Source organism: Haplochromis burtoni, unplaced genomic scaffold, assembly GCF_018398535.1.
Source record: "Haplochromis burtoni strain Fernald_Lab_line unplaced genomic scaffold, NCSU_Asbu1 Contig_323, whole genome shotgun sequence".
In the NCBI taxonomy this organism is placed as follows: domain Eukaryota; kingdom Metazoa; phylum Chordata; class Actinopteri; order Cichliformes; family Cichlidae; genus Haplochromis; species Haplochromis burtoni.
In genome coordinates, this window is record NW_024582684.1 from 361,238 (window position 1) to 379,114 (window position 17,877).

The window sequence follows — 17,877 nt, forward strand, 5'->3', positions numbered from 1 at the left end:
ATTAAAAATGTGACTTTCAGCTCAGTTGTCCTTGTTAAACAGTTCAGAGCTTTTCTCAGATACTGGTGTGTGGTGTGCATGTGTGAAATTTGAAAACTGAAAAAAAAGAAAAAAAGGTTTATCCTACTCGGTGAGAGAAATCACAAAATATAACTTGTTGATATTCATTAATAAAAAAGATGAAAAAAAACCCTCATAACATAAAACGTCTCTTTCACTGACACATTGCATCCGGAGATAAATCAGAAGGTAAGAAAAACAGAAACACAAGGTCCTGAACTTCAAAAGGTTTTGGATACAAAATTTTAACAAATAACATTTAATAAGATCACTTACAGAACATTTGGTTACACAATACCAGTGCGTGTGCACCATGTTTATATATCTTTGTGAGGACAAATACAAATGATGGTTAGGGTTAGGGTAAGCAGCTGGGGAAAACATTATGTCAATTAGATGTCCTCACTAAGATATGAAAACGAGTGTGTGCATCCATGTGTGTAAGTGTGAAGTGACTTCTTATATTAATGAAATTAATTACAGCGACAAAAACACAAGTATCACAGCCGTGTGAAGTCAGGTAAATAAATTTATATAAAACGGAGACGGTGTCTAATTTCACACTGAACTATTAACATCAAAAATCAAGTCCTAAAAAAAACAGCTGCTAAAGTTGAAGACTATGAAAACACTGATTAATACTACACTGGTAAATAACAGTCGATACTCAGCAGCTGCTTCTAACAGATGCAGCAAAATGCATTTCTTCCTATTCTCTGTCCCGTTTAACATAAGGTGGTTATCATTGCTAATTATCAACATGCCACTTAAGACATTCAATATTCATGAAATCATGACACATTTTTAATTATTCAAACACAACAATGAAAAGAAAAGTACAACAGACTTTCAAAGCAGACATCCTATTGCCATACAAAAGATTGGCAGAAGCAGTTGGCATATTTTGAGTCTTGGGAGTTGTTTGTTTGTTTGTTAAAGTAATAATCAAAATCCAGCACTAGGCTGCTGTCAATTGAGGCTTCAATTATATATATCAGTATGAACACGTAACGTATTGATGAGTGTGTTTACATGAAAAATAATGCACAACAATGCTAAACTATCCATCCAACCATTTTCTTCCACTCATCTGGGTCAGGGTCTCAGGTGCTCCTCAGCTATTTCCTTCTCCAGCTCTTGCTGGGGCTTTCCTAAGCCACCTGAGGCATAAAATCTCTCTAGTGTGTCCTGCGTCCACCCTGGGGGTCTCCTGCCAGTTAGACATGCCACAAAAAGCCCCACCTAGAGGGCATTCTAGGCCTTCTGGGCTGGAGGAGTAGCATCTCTACTCTGAGTCCCTCCAGAATGACTGAGCTTAGTGGTCATTCTGAAGGGACTCAGACTGGACTCAGGCATCCAATCCCCAAAGCTCAAGATGGAGGCCTTGACGGCCCAATACCCGGCTCCTTAACTGGACATGCTCTGCTATATTTTTAAATACTGAGTGTAAATACAACAAAGCTGTGTTTGCACTTGGAGGTAGAGTTCACAAATTAAATGCAATTTAATTTAGACTTAAAATAAATACTCTTCTTATAATTATATGTATTGTTTTGACATGTAGAGTGCCCTCTACAAGAGGAGAATCACTCTACAGCTTTATAGGAAACAACCACAGCCCTCCAGAGCTGTTTTAGGAAGATGTCATTAAATTGAGGTACAGTGGGCAGTTGTCTCATGAGAGCACGGTGAGGACGACAGTTCCTTTGGTCTTTTTCAGAATGTCCACAGCTTCAGCGTGGGTCACACCTTCCAGGCAGTGTCCATTAACAGCAATTATCTGATCGCCACGTTTCAGCCTGCCATCCTCAATGGCTGCACCCTGAAGTACAAAGTCAACAAGAGCTTTTAAACGCTAATATGGCAACACATATGTTAGGAGAAAAGAATGAATGTGAGGTTAAATGAATGTTTGTAATGATCACAAAGGAATTGGTCGCAACAGATGCTCAGAAATAGAATCAAGAAACAAAACAAAGGAAAGCAATCATGCAAAAACTGACATAATGCAGTTTACTAGAGCATGGCACTAAGAGTTTACCACCTGTTACAAAACAAAAGCTATTTAACAAGTTATAACTGTGGCCTTTTTGCTTTGTTTCTTACATTGAGCATTGCCGTTAGGGACAAATTGCTATTTTTGGTGTTGAATTACAAAAAAGGCACTATAACTTAAAACCACACAAGAATCTCTGTCTCTTATGTGGCTTACATAGGTAGTCACAAAACAACAACGCATATAAAGTAAAACCACACACGGTGAAACTGCCTGCTGCCTGCTTTTTTACCCGAATTGCTGATGATTGGAGAAAGTTTTGTTTTGAACAGAGAAAACGCTATGAGAAGATGTGAGGGAGTGACTCAGTGAGTGACATACAGACTGCTGCTAAACTGTCTTTCCCAACATTAAAACTCTTTGGTTTTCACAACAAAAGGAGACCTGGCAGATGCTTTCTCACCTTGTCAAAGACAGTTTTGATGTAGATAGGCAGGTCTCCGTGAGGGCTTCCAAAACCTCCTACAATGCTGAAGCCGAGACCTGAGGAGCCTCTCTCCAGAGTGATGGTCTTATACATGCGAGCGCTGTAAAGAATACGATGCGAAACAATGGATGTTGGCTTCTGAGGGCGCCGATGTGCATGCATTTAAAAACAAGTGTTGCACCAACTGTTTAGTAAAGTTTGAGGTCTGCTTTTGTCTTTATTCATTAATTAAAGTGGAGAGAAGAACATTGAAATGACACTGTTAGCCGAACCACTTCTCACCAGAGGCTGTTGTGAAAGCAGGGCAGGCTGCTCGGCTGGCCTAATGACCATGCCCGCACATCGCTGTTACTCTGTGTGCTGCATCCCTGAGAAGCTGCTGCCACCTAGACAAACATAGATTCACACAAACAGCATGTTATGAGTGCAAAGTGTAAAGGTTTTAGCCATTTAGGACTACACGAAGAGACCAGGACAGCCTGAATCCAGGCAGGACAGGACAGCCTGAATCCAAGGAATAGCATAACATCTACAAATAGTGACAGTAACATGTAATTAAAAATATATCTCATTATTTTATGCGATTACTCTGGAGAACAGTGAGTTTCTCCTGACTGACATCAGCAAGACAGGAGTGCTTTTCTTCACAGCTTTCTTTTAGGAGTATGCAGAGCATCACTTTGAAAATGCCTATTTGTGCTGAGTAGGCAATCTGGCAGACCACTCTACATGAGGTGCCAGTTTCACTTCAATAAAAGACAATGAAAGAACAATGAAACCAACACAGGAGAAGTCATTATAACAGAACACATGTAACATTTGAGCTAGTGTATAGTACATGTCTACAAAAAATACAAGCTTCTCAAACAAATCTGCAAAACTGATGCATTGCAAATTTATCCAGAAGAAGTTGTGCTAACAACAGATTAATCAGGATTTCTGCAAAAAGTTAATATTTCTATAGTTGGACAATGATCAAATATCTTATTAATGCAACAGCGGTCTTATGCCCATCCAAATATTACCAGAGTAGGAGTGATACAAGTCTAAAACCTTTTGATGTTTATTTTAAACACAAAATACTTGCGACATGCGCTTCCATAGATCCAAATATAGTTTTTTCCCTTACAGCAGAAGTCTTTTTAGAGGTGTGAAATCAATGTCATAAACACTGTTGTCTTGAAATTAACATACACTGACTGTGCAAAATGCTGATAATGAAGGGCCTCCTTTTTGTTAAAGACTTCTTTTTTTTTAGTTGTCTGTATGTAAAATTATGTCTTGGGGAAATATGGAAGAAGATAAAAAGCCCTACGGGGAGCTGGCTGTGAACCATTTCTGTGTTTCTCTGACAAAACAGAACTAAAACCTGCTGACGTTATCGCACAGAAACTTACTGCCTTTACAGGCATTACATATCAGTTACTGGATGTCTCACTGTGACAGTACCTGCAAAATGATGGTTCCAGTGGTGTTCTTGAGCAGGGCTTCAGCATGGACATGAGTCATTCCCTCAGTGGAAACATCATTGATACTGAGGATCCTGTCTCCCGTCTAGATGATGCACACACAAACACAAACACACATTTGTCCTAGACTTAACACTATCCCCCCTTTTCCTTTTTGCCTACAAAGTCTCCTTTTCTTTTCTGTCCCTATCTTTTTTCTTCAGGATTTCATAAAGGTTTACTTTTGGTATGTCACTCCATTTTCAATATTTATGTCTAAAATGCATTTTATGTTACATGTGTCTGTAATTTGATCATGGAGAAACATTTATGTCCTCTGCCCCTTGCATCCCGATCTATTCCAACCTTTATATTTGTTTTATGAGATGTATTTCAGGAAGAAAATGATGTAAAAATATCGACTTCTATTCCAATAAATATGTAACACAGTCAAGGCAGTCCATATATTTGTCTCAGTGTTGGAAAAGTTCATTTTGGTAACCTTTAGTTAACCAGGAAAAACGGCCTCTTCAGATTCTAAATTACTCCTGCACTCTGCGATTACAGAAGAATACACAGTAAAACAACAGTCACCTCTAAAGAAAAAGGCATCTTGTGCCTCCTTCACCTTATTTTTTATGATTCCCTTAAATTTATCAATGCATACCAGAGAGTCTAAGTTTACAGCTTTTTGCAGATGTTTCAGCCTCTAAGGGACACAGTAAGAGTAAGAAAGTGCAATTTTCCTTATTTAAGGCCCAGTCCACACTCGACTAGTCACAATGTGAGGCATACATGAGACACACATGCATGCACGCACTGGTGTATATACATGGTCACTCCCCACCTGTAATTTCTGTGTTTTGGCAGCAAGTCCATTGGTATCCATGGTAGCAATAAAAAGAGGAAGGTTGCCATGGGGACTGCCCACTCCTCCAGCTACGCTGATGCCCAAGGAGTCGTATGGACCCTGGAGTGATTGCGCACAGACACACAAACACACACATTTGCAACCTTTCCAAATGGCAGATTCGAGCATAAAATAAACATCCAACGTTACAGGAGCATGATATCCAGTCAGGAAGCAGGTTGTTTTCAGTATATAACTAATTTATACTAATTTGTAACTTCTAAAAATAAGTTAAATTATCACTACTCAGTTTCTCCAGTACAGTATGGGGTCAAAAAAGACATTGCTTTTATTACCGTACTATAAGAGTGTTTTACCTTTTTTATTATCACTTTTCTGATGTCAGAGTCTTTGAATGCTGCAGAAGAGAATGACACATAACTATGGATAAAAAGATGCAAGAGTATATTTTCCATTCAAAGCAAATTGTTGGACTCAACATTGTAACTCAGACGATACTCGAGAACTTAGTTGACACTCACTGTAGCTCTCTATTTTGTTATCTGTCTCCCTCTGGTGGCCAAAAGAACCATCGCATACACTTGAGGGTGTAAGCGTGGAGCAGTCAGAGTCTTCGCTCTGGATAAAACACAACTTAAGGTACTCCTACGTTCACAGAGTAATATCGTTAAAATAGGTGTATAAACGCAATAGTTGACCTACAAACTACAGTCTGAACTATAATTTCACTAGGAATCATATCACTAAAGAAATACGTAGGCAAGATAAACAGTTTACCTGACTCCGCAGTGTGTACTGCACCCCGGCTTTAAAACGAGCCACCTCCAGGTGGACTCCTCCACTGCAACTCTGAGAGCAAAGTGACACATCTCACATAATGACGCTGGCCATGAAAATGCCTACCTATGTGCATTTGTTTATAAACTGTGAATACGGCAGACCTGCAGAAGCGTGTGTGCACGCTCCTGTGATGCTGCACGCACGTCTTCCCCATTGATTGACAGAATCTGGTCGCCTAGCAACAACCTGCCATCCGAATCTGCTACACCTCCTCTGATGATATCTGACACAAAGATGCCAGTGTCATTACTGTTGGAAGAAAACAGAGGTCAAAAGCTGTGCCTGCCCCAGGCTTATAAATAATGTGACCTGTGCACCGGCTGTTTTGCATAATGTCACACCTGATTGTGCAAAAACATAAAGCTGCGAGAAAATTGGCACCCGAGCTCTTTGGAAAATGATGCGTCTTGCGACTTCTTTGCAGTGAGACCCTATCTAACCTTTATGGTAATTATCGAATGCTGGAGAGATCTGTGAAGTAGTTACAGAACACGTCAAAGGAGTTTGCCATGAAAACAGTCAATCTACTAGGGTCTATAAAGGGTTTTTTGTTTTTTTAGAATATAATTTTCGGAATTATATTTAAAAGGAACAGGTATTCTGCAATTTAAACTAACTAACCAGCCTAACTACAGCTTACAAACAAAAGTTGATTAAGAAAAAAATTGTGTTAAAAATAGACAACAAGACTAATCACTCACTAATAAAGTCACATTTATTTATTTTTAACCTTTTTCTCATCTTCAGAAGTTGCGAGGAGGAGTACTCCCATTTGCCATATGTTATATTTGAAGCCGATATATTAACAACTTCATCAGCCTTTTAGACTTCAGGCTCTTTCAGCAGGTGACATCACCTAGGTTGCGAACACGATGGTTCTGAACAAAATTTGATTTTGTCTTTGTTGTACTTGAAAGCACAGTGTTAGATAACACAGGCTCAAACCTGCTGTGAACATACCAAGTTGGAGGTTTCTAACTTGATAAAAGCATCCTGACTGTACCTCTTCCCCACAGTAGTGAAGCCCAGTCCTTCTCCAGGACGAGGCCTCAGCTCCAGGCTGAACACATCCCACAGGTCCTCCTCCCTGTAGGATTCCTGGTGCCTGAAGACGCACAGCTGGACACGCTGGGTGGTGAGCCGTAGCACGGCAATAGCTTCGTCATGACTGGCCTGCCGCATATCTATGCCATTTACCTAGAAGACAGTGACAGTGAGAGAAACAGGGGAACAGATGCATGAAAATACATTCTGTTTGTTCAGGAAGTACAGGAACAAGTCTTTCAGTGGATACAAATCAGGCTGTGCAGTAGTTAACACTGACGGTAGAGGGTCTGAGGTGTGGCATTTGTACCTATGTCAGTTTCTCTCTCACAGTTCAGAAATGATTGTTAAATGAACTGGTGATTGCGTAATTATCTGTAAGTGTGGAGATGAGAGTGTGTGGTTGTTTTTCTATTTCTAGCAGCTTCCTTTTCCTTACGCAGCTTACCCTAAAACTGCCATTAGGCTAAGCAGTCACATGATGGTGGTTATGAACTCGACAAGCTAACCCGTGGTCTACCAATGTAAGTAAGGGTGTGTTATACTGGCAGTAATATATGACCAATATAAAATATTGAAGAGTCTGCTAGTAGAAAAGTAGAAAAGCAACTGATTTTACATAGTAAGATAAAACACACAATACAGACTGAAAGCAACAGAGCTGCTGCACTCAATACAGCGTTAGTGTGTGTGAGAAAAAGCACTGAATAGAAGTGCACCATTAAAAGCACTTCGTGAATGTGTGTGCTTTAATGTCTAGACTATTTGAAACTGAAAAGAATGCAGGAAAAATGCCAATTATGTAAGTGAACAGACGTATCAGTATGAGAGCTCTATCATTAAATCACACGCAAATCTGATGGATTACAGATATTATTATAGCGTATAATTATAAAAATACAAATGCTGTAGGTGCTCTGCTTTAGTATCATATATTAATCTTTATATAACAATAAAATTGGTGTAAAATTGGAAGGAGGAATAAAGCTGCATAGAAATAAAGACTGCAATGCTTGTTAGTCTACATGGAAATTCCAGGAATGCTGACACTATTTTCTTGGTGGGGACTTTATCGTGAACATAACCTAAACCGTAGCAGGTTAGGCCTGCAGCCATGGTGATGTGCCCAGGTAAAAACGTATACTTTTAATATGCACTTCGTATCTCTGTAGTTGCCTGGAGAAATCCTGCTTATCCTCTGTGTACTAACGCTTTAATTCTATGACAGCTGAGACCGGCTCAAGCCTCTCTGCAAATTCTAATTTGGATAAGTGGTAAGATAAATAGACGATTATTATTAGAATTTTGTATTTATTTATTTTATTTGCTCTATTTAACTAGGAGAGATGACAGAAGCTACCAGAGCTTTACAGTCTCTCAGTTCAACAAGTATCTCTGTAAGTGTTTCTCGAGTCGTACTGCAGTTTGTTTAGTAGTGATGCGTACAGGGCTGGAAGCCAGTTTTCCAATTCAGTGTTTGTGTGATGATCTCTCCAATGAGCTGTTATCAGGAAAATGACCTCTAAACAACAGCAAAGATGTTAAATATCTTTTCATAGATGTTATCTTTATATTTATTCGTGCACAATATGCTGCACACTGAATATCATCATTTGTCTGTTTTTTGGTTTGTTTGTTTTTAAATAGTAGGTAGTGTAGTGGTATAAGAATCTAATTTATCCAGAATCCAGTTTTTGAGCAAGATGTTCATGTGTTTTGTAGGACAATCTGTTCTCTAACATTTGTATATATATATATTTTTTTTCATTTTGGAGTTTAGTACAAACTTCAAATTAAAGACTGATATTCTGAAGTGACTGAAAGCAGTCCCCTGGAGAAGGTTTTAGGGGGATCAGTAGCATCCAAGATGGTATTATTAGTGTAAAAGCATCACAGCCCAGTTTCATTTAGATAAGGAGCAAAAAGTAGTGGACCTTAAATAAAACCCTGAGGATAGGTCTTTATTTTTAACTCCTGGGAACCACATTTTCTATAAAAACAGGTTTTTGAGCTTGTAACCAGCAGTATACCTTAAAACCCTCGCTTTTAAATCATGTGAGTAAACAATTTTTAAGGCAGATTTCTTTTTTTCAGGCTTTCTTTGTTTGTTTGTTTCATTTCTGTGACTTTCTGGTTTTCACTATAAACTGAAGCTTGATTCTGTTATATCTGGCAAAGCAATCTGAGTTTGAATTCCCAAAAAATTAGTTTCTGAATTGGAAAAAAAATAGTGCATGAATAAAAAAGAACACAGATACATCACGGCTGCGTTCTTCATACTGAAAAATATTGCAAAAACAAACAGAAATAAAAATAAATGCTGTGCGGTTAGAAATAACTTATTCGCATGCACTGCTGTTTGTTCTGGTGTTTGTGTGCACATGTATCACTGCTATACCTCTAATATCTGATCTCCAGCCTGCAGTCTACCATCTCTCTGTGCTGCTCCTCCATCGTTCACTTCATGGATTATTACTGCCCCCTGGTGTAAAAACCAGAAACCACTTCCATCATTACACAACTCCACAACTGAATATTGAAACAACAAACAAACAAACAAATGCACAACTTTTGTGCAGTACAAACTTTGCTTCCATCTGTGGATTTTTTATTTGCAAACATAAACAAAAATTATATAAAGTCACCTTCATGTCACAAGGACAAATAATGAATAACGAAATCTTTATGTTAAAAATCATTCAGCTGTTCTCACCAGCAGAGTGTCACATCCACCTACAATGCTGAGACCCAGGCCTAGGTTTCCTTTATAAATCTCTATGGTAGTTTCCTTTCCTGAAACAATTGGACAGCTGACAGGGTCGGAAGTTGTGGGAGCTAATCCTGGCCAATCAGACCGTTCCACTGGAGAGGTCTGCATGGGTTTTAGAGACGAAGAGGAGGAGGAGGCGACAGGAAGGCTTAGAGAGGACACTGGAGTGAGTGAGCGGGGACTGGAGAGTGATGTAGGGAGAGGGAGAGAAGAAGAGGAGGAGGAGGAGGAGGAGAGACTCTTGGAACGGTTGATGGAGAGCTTGACAGTGACCCGGTGTTTGAGAATCAAACTGGACACCTGAATACGAAAAAGACAGCTGAGTCATAAATCATTAAATCAACTTGACCTTGAAGAGCATATATTTCACAGCCCGCATGTGTGCTTGCACCTTTTTTACTGACAGTCCAGCCACGGGTTCATCACCCACTGCTACGATTCTGTCTCCAACCTTTATCCTGCCATCCTGCATAAAGAGACATGAATAAAATATGTAAGATAAGCAAAATGTATGAAAGTGAGTGTGTAGAAGAAAGATGGTGGGCGAGTGTGATTAAAAATCAAGCACACCCTCTGGACAAATATATGAATAACTGTTCCCTTAGGCCGGACATGAAAACGTATTAGTACATGATGACATCACTTGAAAAAATGGCAACCATCATCTGTTTCACATAATATTCATAATGCCAAGATGGCAGAACCATCACATCAGACTTGTACAAACCCTTTATAATTCAAATATGTTATGAGACGAGTTCTGCCCTGGTGAAGGCCAAAACTGCAATCGATTCTACTTTTGTGGGTAAAAAAGGAATAATACATATTTATTAATAACAGCATTTTTATTCATTTAAAAATTACAGAGTAAATTTGCTCAGAGAGAACCAAAAAGAAAACTGAAAATGATTAAATTACTTAAAAGGCTTACATAGTATAGATACTTATAAATAGTATAGATGATATACGGGCATATGATCCTGTTGACGATGTCATACCTTGCTGGCAGTGCCGTGCTGGATCAGGGACGTGACCACCAGTCCTCCCTTAGAATTGTCCTCTTCCAAGCAAAGGCCAAGACCTGCATAATCCTGGAATGAGAAGCAACTATGTAAGAAAACAAACCTAAACACAATAATACTCATATGTAAAAAATGACACTGCCAGTTTTAAGAGGTGTGCTTTAAGATGGGATTTTTTGGCTTTATTAGACAGACAGTGAAGAGTGACAGGAAACCAGAGGAAAGGGGTCAGACAGGTCAGACTAGAACCCGGGCCAGCCGCTCTCAGCCATGCAGCCTGCTCATCCAAATTTGCTAAACCGGCACATTTAAGATGGGATTTGAAAGTGTTAAGAGAGTCAGTGTTACAGATGTCTGGTGGGACGGGATTCCAGAGGCGAGGAGCAAAGAAACTGAAGGTTGTAGATCCCAGTGTAGTCAAAAGGGCAGAAGGGACAGTGAGGAGTTCAGAGAGGTACTGCGGAGGGAGGTTATGGATTGCCTTAAAGGTGAGGAGCGGAATCTTGAAATCAATACGACATTTAACCGGGAGCCGGTGAAGCTGCTGAAGGACAGGCGTGACATGACTAATGCAGGGAGGTCTGGTGATGCTCCAAGCGGCAGAATTCTGAACCAGTTGAAGTTTATGAATGAACTTCAGAAGGGAGTTAGAGGATGGCAGTACTATTGGGTATGAGAGATGGATGGAGGCGAATATTGGTATGGAGATGGAAATATGATACTAGTGAAACCAATAACAGCACGTCTGCAAAATGTCTTTTTGTGATTAAAGTTACATGTTGTTCATTTTGTACAATTACACAGATACTCGTCTATCTATCAAGATTTTGATACAAAAGTACCTGCTATCAGGCTGCCTTTGACACACAAAAATGTGCAACTGCAGTACAGACAACTGACAGTGGTTAGCCAAAGACCTACTGGATGTATTGTACCTGAGGTAGAATAATGTGTTCAATGTCACTGGAGATTTGTCCACAGCCTCCAGTGTCAGTCTGGGAGTCGATCGTGTCCTCACAGTCTTTCCTGAGTCCCTGGACCGTTTCATCTAGAGCTGCTTTATTTCTGGTAAAACAACACCAATGATTCCAGAAGCAGGTTACAAAAACCTTTAGTGTGTAAAACCAAAAAGCAATCATGTTACCTGATGAGAATGATCTTGACTTTACATGGAGCATTACTGATGATGGCGGAGGCATTCTGGTGACTCCGGCCGTACAAAATCTGACCGTTAATCTAGAAGAAACACAGCGTCATGTAGTTCCTATCCAACAACGCCTTTCCCCCTCTATTCACCTCTACGTTAATCTTCCTTTCTGTCATCTCCTTCTAACCTCTCCTCCCCCGCCGACTCATCAGCTGCTCCTCTCCCACTACTCTCCTCCTCATCTCTATTACACGGTTGTTCATTACAAAAATCCGGCCCAGCACCAACTATCATTCAAATGGTAATTTGCATGATAAATCTACTGTGCAGGTACTCAACGCTCTCATCCATGTCTCCAACTCCCTTCTATTCTTCTCCTGCTTTAATTTTTGACTTCACTATTTTGTCTCTCTCCAATGGCTCAACCCATTCTTGGAGTCTTCAATCTCACACCATTAATCTGTTAATCCCTACTCACTCATTCTTCCATATTGTTCCCATAGCCTGTCTTCCTTACCTCTAGAAGCTCATCCCCGATCTGTATCCTCCCATCTAAACCAGCGGGGCCTAGAGGGTCTATAGCTGCCACATAGACACCCATACGGGCCCTAGAGTCATCCTTGTTGCCCGTGAGGCTGATTCCCAGGCCGTGAGCTGCAGGGTCCTTCTCTAGCTCAATCATTTGGAGCTTTCCAGACAGACTGCCATAACGCTGAAGCATCTTTTCTAGGACACAGTTAGCAGACAGAAAATTGTTAGGAGAATGATATGATTGTTAAGCCAAAAAAAGTGTGGCAAAGTACATGTAATGAGTGACACATGGAGACATGGGGAAAAGCATTACACCCTGGAGGGGAATGTGTGTGGGCTGCTGCATTATGCCTGGAAGGGACTTATTGAGGGTGTTTCTGACTATATACAGCATGATAGTATGCACCTTGCGTGCACAACTGTGCAAGGAAAAATGAATATAGAGCCACGACTGGGATTTATATATGCATACAAAGTGTTTCAAACCACTTGTAGCATCATGGGGCAACGCTTTAATGAATGGATTCATATTTTCTTTGCTTGTGTGCATGTGCAAGACACACACAGTTTCCTTCTAATAGTTTTACACTACTTTACTAATCAACAGTATAAAGCACCCTGAAGCTCAAACACACTAGAGCCAGCTCCAGAGTGGGATCCTGATAACCCTAATCCAGGCGAGGTAACATGTCTCATAGTTACGCTCGTAAGAAATAAAACAGTAGATGCAATTTGAATATAGTTTTTTTTCCTGCCAAAAAAGAGACAGAAAAAAAAATTACTTAGAAACTAAAATGTATTCATACAGAGGAATGTTACTCTTTCAAATGATGCTATACTTGAATAATATTTCTAAAACGTTTTTTTTTAGGCTTTAATTTGTTCTTGGTACATCATTTATGCAAACTGGCTTGAAATGCAGGTGGTTTAAGTGTCATATGGCCTAAAGTATGTCCCAGAATTTGACAATTCAACTGTGAGTGTCAGAAAATGTTTATCAGTATTAAAATCTATAATGGATGGGGATGGCACATAGGCTTTTGAGGAGTCTTACTTCTGCCAGAGTCGTCAGCATCTTCAGCTGCTCCTGTGACTGGTGTTGTGAAATTCGTAGGGCTTCTCTGATCCATTCTATCGGATGCTGGTGAAGGTACCTTGGGACAAATTTTGCATTATTGAACAAGGAGAGTTTGAGATGCCTCAGGGGTCCTTCAGGCATAAGTTGGACTACCCCTGAGGCTTGTTCAGTGCGCTTGATAAAGCACTGGGAAATAACTGATGAAGAGGATGAATTAATGAACGCTGTTTTAATGTCAGCTAAAAATAACATGAAAGATGACCAGAATCATGCATTATTTTGCAACTAACTTACAAGTGGATGGAAAAATAACTTCAAAAGAATGCGCTGACTCTATTTAGAGGCATGCATCTCCATCAAAGGCAAAAAACAAAGGGTTTAAACAAACAAGGTAGCTGCGAGGGACTACAAGGGTTCTATGTACAAAAATGCATGTTAATTAAGTTTCTGGAAGTTGGTTTGATGTAAATGCAAGAGTGCTTTTACAATGTGGCACACTTGTGGTAACACACACACACACACACACACACACACACTGTGCACCAACCTTAAACGGGGTGGGAGTGAAGGGGTTTGCAGGGGAAGGACTAAGGAACAGACCACCAAGGTTCTCTGCTTCCTAGTATCATGTGGGGAAACACAGACATAGCTCTATATCTATGAAAAAAGAAATCCCTGTCTCAAAAAAAACCTCTTTGAAGCTTCCCCATTCCTTTTTGGATTGCTGTGTAGGTGTTAATGACTCATCTATCTATATATAATATAGTGTGCACGAAACATTTTCTATACACTACAGCAACACACAGCTAAATATCAGTAACTGTGTAGGAACACAAAGTGAGAACTTCACAGCTTGTGTTCTCTCCCAGCGAAAACTAAAGATGTGGTCGCAACCTTTAAAAAACATGAAAAGTAGCTACTGCTCTTTAGCTCCAATGAGCAGTACTTCATATTCTAATGGACACGATTGTCTATACTAGAAAAGTAGTGGAAAGCACTATTATATCACGGCTGGTGTAAATTTGAAATAAGATTTACGTATTCCATTGAAACAGGAAAAACCTTAATGTGAAGCTTAAAATAGGAAGTAGAGCGGTGTTACCCTGCTGCTGTGTGAGTTGGGCAGCAGTGTTGGAGTTAGTCTTTCATGGTTGATGAGAGCAGGAGACTGTGGGCGAAACACAAGACGCGGAGTAGGCGTATTATTTTCTATAAAACTGTACACGTAATGCTGAATAATTACTTATTCTGTCAGTCAAATGCATTTTTACCTAATATGCATTGTGTCCACAAGACATAATAATGCAATGCCCATGCACAACGCTGCTGCAACTTCTGGTGGGGCTTTCCAATAGAATATGCATTGCACCTTCGCTTTACTGAGTGTTGAGATTCAATGTGAAAGAATCTGAAGCCTCAGGAGACTCAAATTCATGCATGCATGCCAGAATATACAGAGTCTGCAAGATGCATAAAGCTACCAAAAATCTGCTATTTTTGGTGCTGTACCTGAGATCCGTCTTGTCCAGACTGCACTAGAAAGGTCACAGTGTCTCCAGCTCTGCGGATGGCCTCCACTGCTTGCTCATGGCTGGCACTTCTCAGGTCCACACCACATACCTTAGCAACATCAACAAAAATGCACGTGAATACAATTTTCAGATCAGATCAGTGTAGATCTGTTTTTAAAGAACACATTGATCATCTAAAATCCAAGTTGCCTTAAAATAGCCATGCCCATTTATTTGCAATGCTGTCGGCTGTCTTTTTCAAAGAGACAGCTAGTGAAAAATTATATATCAAAATTTCTGACAGTTGACAATTTCTTTTATCTTGCAGTGTTGTACACACAGCTCAAACCTAATACAGCAGAATGGCATGTTTTCCCAGTCTTCACTTCACTTTGGTGAGTGTGTGCCCGCCGCTGCAGCTTCAGATTTCTGTTCTTGGCTGACAGGAGTGGAACCTGACATTAGTCTTCTGCTGCTGCAGCCCATCTGCCTCAACATGACATGTTGTGAATTCTGATGCTATTGTGCTTACAATGTGTGTTTTTCTTTAAGGACAGAGAATTTTTATTTAAGCTACTGTTTTTCTGTCTTTCTGTTTCCTGCAATCAGTCTGACTGCTCTTTTCTGACCTCTCACATCAACAAAGCCTTTCAGTCCACAGAAGTGCTCATTGAATGCTTTTTCAGAAAAAAAATTTCACACCATTCGCGATGAACTCTAGAGACTGTCATGCACGGAAATCCCAGGAGATCAGCAGTTTCAGAAATATTCAAACCAGCCCATCTGGCACCATCAATCAAGCCGCAGTCAAAGTCAATTTGACTGTGTTTCCCCATCTGATGTGCGACGTGAACATTAACTGAAGCTCCTGACCTCCATTTGCATGATTTTATGCATTGTACTGCTGCTATATGATTACCTGATTGGATAAATGCATGAATAACCAAGTATGTTATGGCGGAGGGGGGTATAACTGCATTTTATTGTGCAGTCCTGTATTATATAATGACAGTGGAGCTGAACCTTCAATCTTTGACCAATAACAAATAACGGGCTGCTGCAAATAACATTTTATGGGCATTTAAACAACAAATTGGCCATTAGTGTGTCATATTACAATCAAATTGGCACCTTTTAATACAGCAGAGACCACAAACAATATTGAATTCCAGTACCGCATACACAGTATGTATTATATAAATGCATGCTCATGAAGTATGCACAATACATTCTCTCTCTACCACACACAAGCACCACTGGGTACCCAAACACACACACACACACGCACCTCTTTCCTGCAATTTCTGATAACTGCGCCTCCTTCTCTGCTACACACCAACACACATGTCAGTTCCAGGCATTCGCATACCTCCAGTATCCTGTCTCCAGCCCGTAGGGTCCCATTACTTGCTGCCGGGCTGTCTGGGCTGATGTTCTTGATGAAGACTCCCCTCATCATCTCACCGCTGCTCAGTCTTCGGCCCATGCCTCTACCTCCCATTATGCTGATACCTAGGGACTGACCTGGTGCTCGCGTTAGTCGCACACTGAAACACAGAGTGTAACGCAAGAAACATTACCAAACACTGCAGAGAACACTGTTCTAACATTACTTTACATATCTTAAAAACAGCGATGCATAATTTATCCAATGTGTATTTTTGCTTTTTTCAGTCTCTGCTGCTTAGTGTTGCAGATGGAGATTCAATGATTTAGTCAAATAAAACTTATAGGGAGACACAGAATAGTTGTTTTTTTTAATGAATTTCTTTCTTCTTCTTTTTTACGCAGTGCAATTTTTGTATCAACGCGGGACGCATTCTTTAATGCAATAAATGCAAGCTGAAAATGAAATTCTGTACTGTAGTCGCTTTCTCTAAACCCAAGAAATATGAGCATGTAAACTCTGTTGTGCACCATTAGCACTGCTGTTATCATGACCTGAAGTTGCCTGAATAATCTGAATAATATCTCATGATAATTATTAGATGACAAATTCACTAACCTTTTAGGCTGGTCCCAAGACACTGTAGAAAGAAGCTCCTCCTCCTTTCCTTCTTCTGCACCATCCACCTTTATCTCCACGTCTGGCTTTGATGCCATTCCACCTGTATTAACATTGTCCCTTTTCTCTGCTGTAATGTCTCCATCTTTGCTCTTCAGAGGTAGAGATTTTGCTATCTGCCCGCTGGGGATGAACAAAAAGATTACTTTATATAACAGGTTTTAATGTATGTTTTTGAATGATTCTTTTTGTGCTACAATGACTTAAAGTATCTAAATTTACAGGCACCTTTCTGAATATAAAATAAAATAGGAGAAGAACAAAATGCCCAACAAAGAAAGAATCCCAATCTGTGGTATAATTGACACGTTTGGGACTATTATCCATGCAGATTTATACCTCTTAAACTACACACTGTGAATATTTATACACTCCATAATTCTTTTTTTCACATCCATGTGCCCAGTGTATAGCTCCATACCTTTTAAAAAGAGACATATTTTATTTACATACATTATACAACATTTTCTAATTGCAAATGTTTCTATTACATGTTGTTGTTATGTTTGCTGTGACTGTATGCACACAAACACAGGCAACCAAATTATGTGACTTTTTGATAAGTGATCTATTGATATAACATGGATTTACAGAAAATGAATGAATTATTCAGTTTATTTATTCAGAAAAAATGCCAACTGTTAAGTTGTTATAACTTTCAGAAGTGAGAATCAACATTTTTGTGTTGTGTTATATAAATTTAAATGTTATTTGCTTTTAGTCTGCTGGGAGAAAAACAAACTTTAAGCTTAAGATAATTCCCAATCTAACAATCACAAATTAATAATCTAATAACATCACACAAGCAGGACTGGGGCGCACACTGGTGAGCTTTTTTTAATCAATGACACACTGAGGCATCTGGCCAATTGTCACTTGTGTTTGATGGCCTTGAGAAAATAAACTGATTTAGATGAGATCATGAGGTAGTGCCTCTATGTTTGCCATATGTGTGTGTGTATGTGTATGTGTATGTGTATATATATATATATATATATATATATATA

The 17,877-nt window shown here is 39.6% G+C and overlaps 1 protein-coding gene across 3 annotated transcripts in view; it reads right to left on the reverse strand.

The window, feature by feature from the left end:
• The window catches only part of si:dkey-92j12.5 (multiple PDZ domain protein), a 51,386-nt gene continuing 33,509 nt past the window's right edge, over positions 1–17,877 (reverse strand). The window contains exons 22-44 of one of the 3 annotated variants that reach the window (XM_005941858.3): positions 16,811–16,993; positions 16,175–16,352; positions 14,804–14,914; positions 14,397–14,462; positions 13,842–13,913; positions 13,271–13,370; positions 12,203–12,411; positions 11,683–11,774; positions 11,474–11,603; positions 10,515–10,607; positions 9,908–9,982; positions 9,460–9,816; positions 9,145–9,228; positions 6,706–6,899; positions 5,804–5,951; positions 5,640–5,711; positions 5,384–5,480; positions 5,219–5,259; positions 4,839–4,961; positions 3,993–4,097; positions 2,826–2,929; positions 2,520–2,643; positions 1–1,882 (exon numbers count right to left, since the gene is read on the reverse strand). In XM_005941858.3, the coding sequence (XP_005941920.1) occupies positions 1,736–1,882; positions 2,520–2,643; positions 2,826–2,929; positions 3,993–4,097; positions 4,839–4,961; positions 5,219–5,259; positions 5,384–5,480; positions 5,640–5,711; positions 5,804–5,951; positions 6,706–6,899; positions 9,145–9,228; positions 9,460–9,816; positions 9,908–9,982; positions 10,515–10,607; positions 11,474–11,603; positions 11,683–11,774; positions 12,203–12,411; positions 13,271–13,370; positions 13,842–13,913; positions 14,397–14,462; positions 14,804–14,914; positions 16,175–16,352; positions 16,811–16,993 (2,905 nt within the window). In that variant the 3' untranslated portion in view covers positions 1–1,735. Of the gene's footprint in view, positions 1,883–2,519; positions 2,644–2,825; positions 2,930–3,992; positions 4,098–4,838; positions 4,962–5,218; positions 5,260–5,383; positions 5,508–5,639; positions 5,712–5,803; positions 5,952–6,705; positions 6,900–9,144; positions 9,229–9,459; positions 9,817–9,907; positions 9,983–10,514; positions 10,608–11,473; positions 11,604–11,682; positions 11,775–12,202; positions 12,412–13,270; positions 13,371–13,841; positions 13,914–14,396; positions 14,463–14,803; positions 14,915–16,174; positions 16,353–16,810; positions 16,994–17,877 lie in introns of all 3 variants that reach the window. The other 2 variants (XM_005941857.3, XM_005941859.3) reach the window with 2 other exon arrangements.